General features: G+C 37.5%; 1 protein-coding gene across 1 annotated transcript in view; it reads right to left on the bottom strand.

The window, feature by feature from the left end:
* Positions 1–1,711: 1,711 nt before the first annotated feature.
* The window catches only part of Tbk1 (TANK binding kinase 1), a 62,297-nt gene continuing 60,689 nt past the window's right edge, over positions 1,712–3,319 (bottom strand). The window contains exon 20 of the mRNA XM_004632127.2: positions 1,712–2,498. Within this exon, the coding sequence (XP_004632184.1) occupies positions 2,447–2,498 (52 nt within the window). The 3' untranslated portion in view covers positions 1,712–2,446. The remainder of the gene's footprint in view (positions 2,499–3,319) is intronic.

The following is a 3,319-nucleotide window of genomic DNA, read 5'->3' as shown; positions in this document are numbered from 1 at the left end:
AACCGATGCAGGGCCTTGTACGTGCTAGGCAAGTGCTCTACCACAAGCTACATTCCTAGTCCATTTTTAGTAACTTATTTTGACACAGGGTCTCTATAAATTGCCCAGGGTGGTCTTAAATTTGTAATCCTCCTGCCTCAACTCCTGAATAGCTGGGATTCCAGGTTTATTCTACCAGGCTCAGTTTATTTCTTTTTAATATCATTAATCCCTGTATTTTGGAAAGTCTTACACTGGGGGCACTAAACTAGAGCAATAATCTGGAGATATAACTCATTTTAAAGTTTTACTTAAATACTGAAAATGTGTAGTCTTTTTTTTTTTTTTTTTACTATACTGGGGATTGAACTCAGGACTCTGAGCTTGCCAGGGAGGTGCTTACTCTGAGCTATCTCTCCAGCCCCTGAAAATTTGTAAACTGGAACCACATGCATTTATTGACTTACAATGTTTTGGATGGAGATGTACTTTTTGTTTTGTTTTTGTGCTGGGGCTTGAAACCCTTGGCCTGGGGCATGCTAAGCACATACTCCAATGGTTTTTTTGGCAGAACCAGGGACTGAACCTAGGGCCTTGCGCTTGCCAGGCAAGTACTTCTTCTACTGAGCCATCTCCCTCGCCACATACTTGAGTGCTGAGCTGCGTGCTCGGCCCTAAATGAACTTCGAGGCTGTCCAAAAACAAGAATGTGCTCTTTCCATATCACTGTAATAGGAGTGAGCCCCAGTAAATCTTAAAGATACAGTCTTATCAACGCTGTTAATAAAAATACAATTTCCATAGAAAGGATTTATTGGTATTTTTTATTAGATGCACTGAGATAAAAATTAAAGCTATATATAAGCTAATCAAATAGAGCATGCAATTTGAGATACACGTTTTATGATGAAAAATTATTTTTTAAAATGATGAAAAATTAAAATCAAGAAGGGTTAAACATTTCACTGGCTCACATTCTCAGAGATTAAAAAGGCACCCAATTGTAGATAACTGTACTTTATGAGTGAAGGCATTTGCCCTGCCACATATTTCCATATTGAGGGCTTTTGATACTGAAATTTCCCTACCACAATGGATCAACCATCACAAGTAAAATCCTAATATAAGCTGGGCTTGATGGCACACATCTGTAATCCCAACACACTGAACACATCACAGGAGGGCTGCAAGTTCAAGGCCAGACCAAGCTATGTAGCAAGACCCTGTCTTAGAAAAAAACCTAATATATTTTTAGTTTGAGATTACTTTGTTTCTCATGTTCATGGTAATCAAATTTATTTGTTCTTTAGGATATACCTTTGATACATAAGTTGCAGATTGTCACCCTCCAACATTCTGATGGGCCATAAACCAGAGGAACACAAATTCTAACAGATCAAGTAGTTTTTTCCTGAATCTAATTCTTCAGGTTAGAACTCTGAAAACACTTTTCAAAGAAAATATTCCCGGTGAATTTCTACAGCATAAAGTTGGAAAGGAATTTTATTGAAGTTGGAATGATAAGAACCACAAAACTGTCCCTACACTTGTATTCTGGGAATAATTTACCATCACCAGTCATATTGCTCTTTCAAAAGGTGAATTCTGTGCTAGGAGAGCAGGCCAGCGACAGTGCTTGCCTGTCACATGAGGTCCTGGGTGGGTTCCCAGAACACAACGGGAAAAGAAGAAGACAACTTTTGTTTGTAAAGTAGACATACAGAAACACATCAACTTTTTACAGTAAAATTGAGAAATTTATTTTTTCATGAAATAGTAAGCAGAATTAAAACAAAGAAATATACAGCTTGAAACAAGTAAAAGGACCCTACAATTTAATGATAACTATACAGTTATGCCCAAAGGAAAAATGAATACTTTTACATAATTGACTTAAAAATTTGCTCAATAATTCTTCAGAAATTAAACAGATACGAGAACTGCGTTCTGGGCACCTTATAAAATGAAATAATGCCACTTTATCCTTCTAAAAAAGTATGAGCCTTGAAAAACAGTGGTTTGGTTTTGCTCTTCACTCATAGAAGCCCCTTCCATTGTGTCATGTAAAACAGGTCACGATTATCAGTCTTTTCTGATTTGTGAGGATGCCGACTTTGGTTCCATTTAAAAATATTTTCAGTATGCAATCCACAAAATAGACCCTTCCAGGCTTCCTTAATGGAGGATCAGCACCCCAACAGGCAGCAGGTCATGGCTTTCTTCTGGAGCTCGCTGAGGTCAAACTGCCTCATGTACTTATAAATGTTAAAAGTCAAAATTACATCTTAACAGTGGCCAAAAATTTATATATTTTTAATTTATTTACAGTACTGTACATATTTACATGACTACATCAATACTGAATTGTAGAAATAAGAGACCATTCATAAAGGATAAAGGCATTCATTTAACACTTCAGCATTATCTTCATGTGCAAATAGAAATTTTTCTCAAACTTCTGAGAAAGCTAAAGACCGTCGACATTGCGTAGGCCCACATCCATGGTTAAGGACCCAAACCTAAAATACACAAAAGAAAAAAGATAATCTCAAAAGATTTGGGCTGGTGAGATGGCTCAGTGGTCTAAAGCACCTACTTAGAACAAGCTTGGCAGACCACAGGGACCGCGGTTCAATCCCCCAGCACCACATGCCAGCCAGCCCCGCCCTCTGGTGGGCTGAGCTGGCCACACACACACACACACACACACACACACACACACACACATAAATAAATGAATAAAATTAAAAAAAAAAGATTTAATCATTTGATCATTGAGGTTTTTTTCTTTCTTTTTTTTTTGCAGAGTTGGGGGCTGGAACCCAGGGCCTTTTAAAAGAACATGCTGGGAGGCAGGGATATATCTCAGTGGCATAAGTGCCTGCCTGGCAAGCACAAGGTCCTGAGTTGGATCCTTGGTACTACCAAAAAAAAATAAAAAATAAAAGTGCATGCTGGGTATAGATGTTCTACCCAACTGAGCCACATGCCCAGCCCCAACATTTCAAAGAATACAGAACAGTTTTAAGAGGAATAAGTAAATGAAAATAAATTATAGCTATTTTTAGAGTTTAAACAACTATAGTTTGCTCTGTTCTTTACTGAAAAAAAAGGGGGGAGGGGGATTATCATAAATACATGAAAAAAACCCTACTGGCTTGGGAAGATGTTTTAAAAGAAAATGGGGAGTAATGTAGTTTGGACAATATTAGTAAAAACTGCATAGTTTCTTTTTGGTGGGGAGAAATTTATAAACCAAGTATGAAATTAGCAATATGACATACTCAAGGGACAGTGATGAACAGTGTCCTGTGGGAACAGGGTTCTTTTTTTTTTTTTT

Source organism: Octodon degus, unplaced genomic scaffold (assembly GCF_000260255.1).
Source record: "Octodon degus isolate 3935 unplaced genomic scaffold, OctDeg1.0 scaffold00047, whole genome shotgun sequence".
NCBI classification, from domain to species: Eukaryota; Metazoa; Chordata; class Mammalia; order Rodentia; family Octodontidae; genus Octodon; species Octodon degus.
Note: the sequence above shows the minus strand (reverse complement) of the source record. Positions and strands in the feature narration are given on the sequence as shown.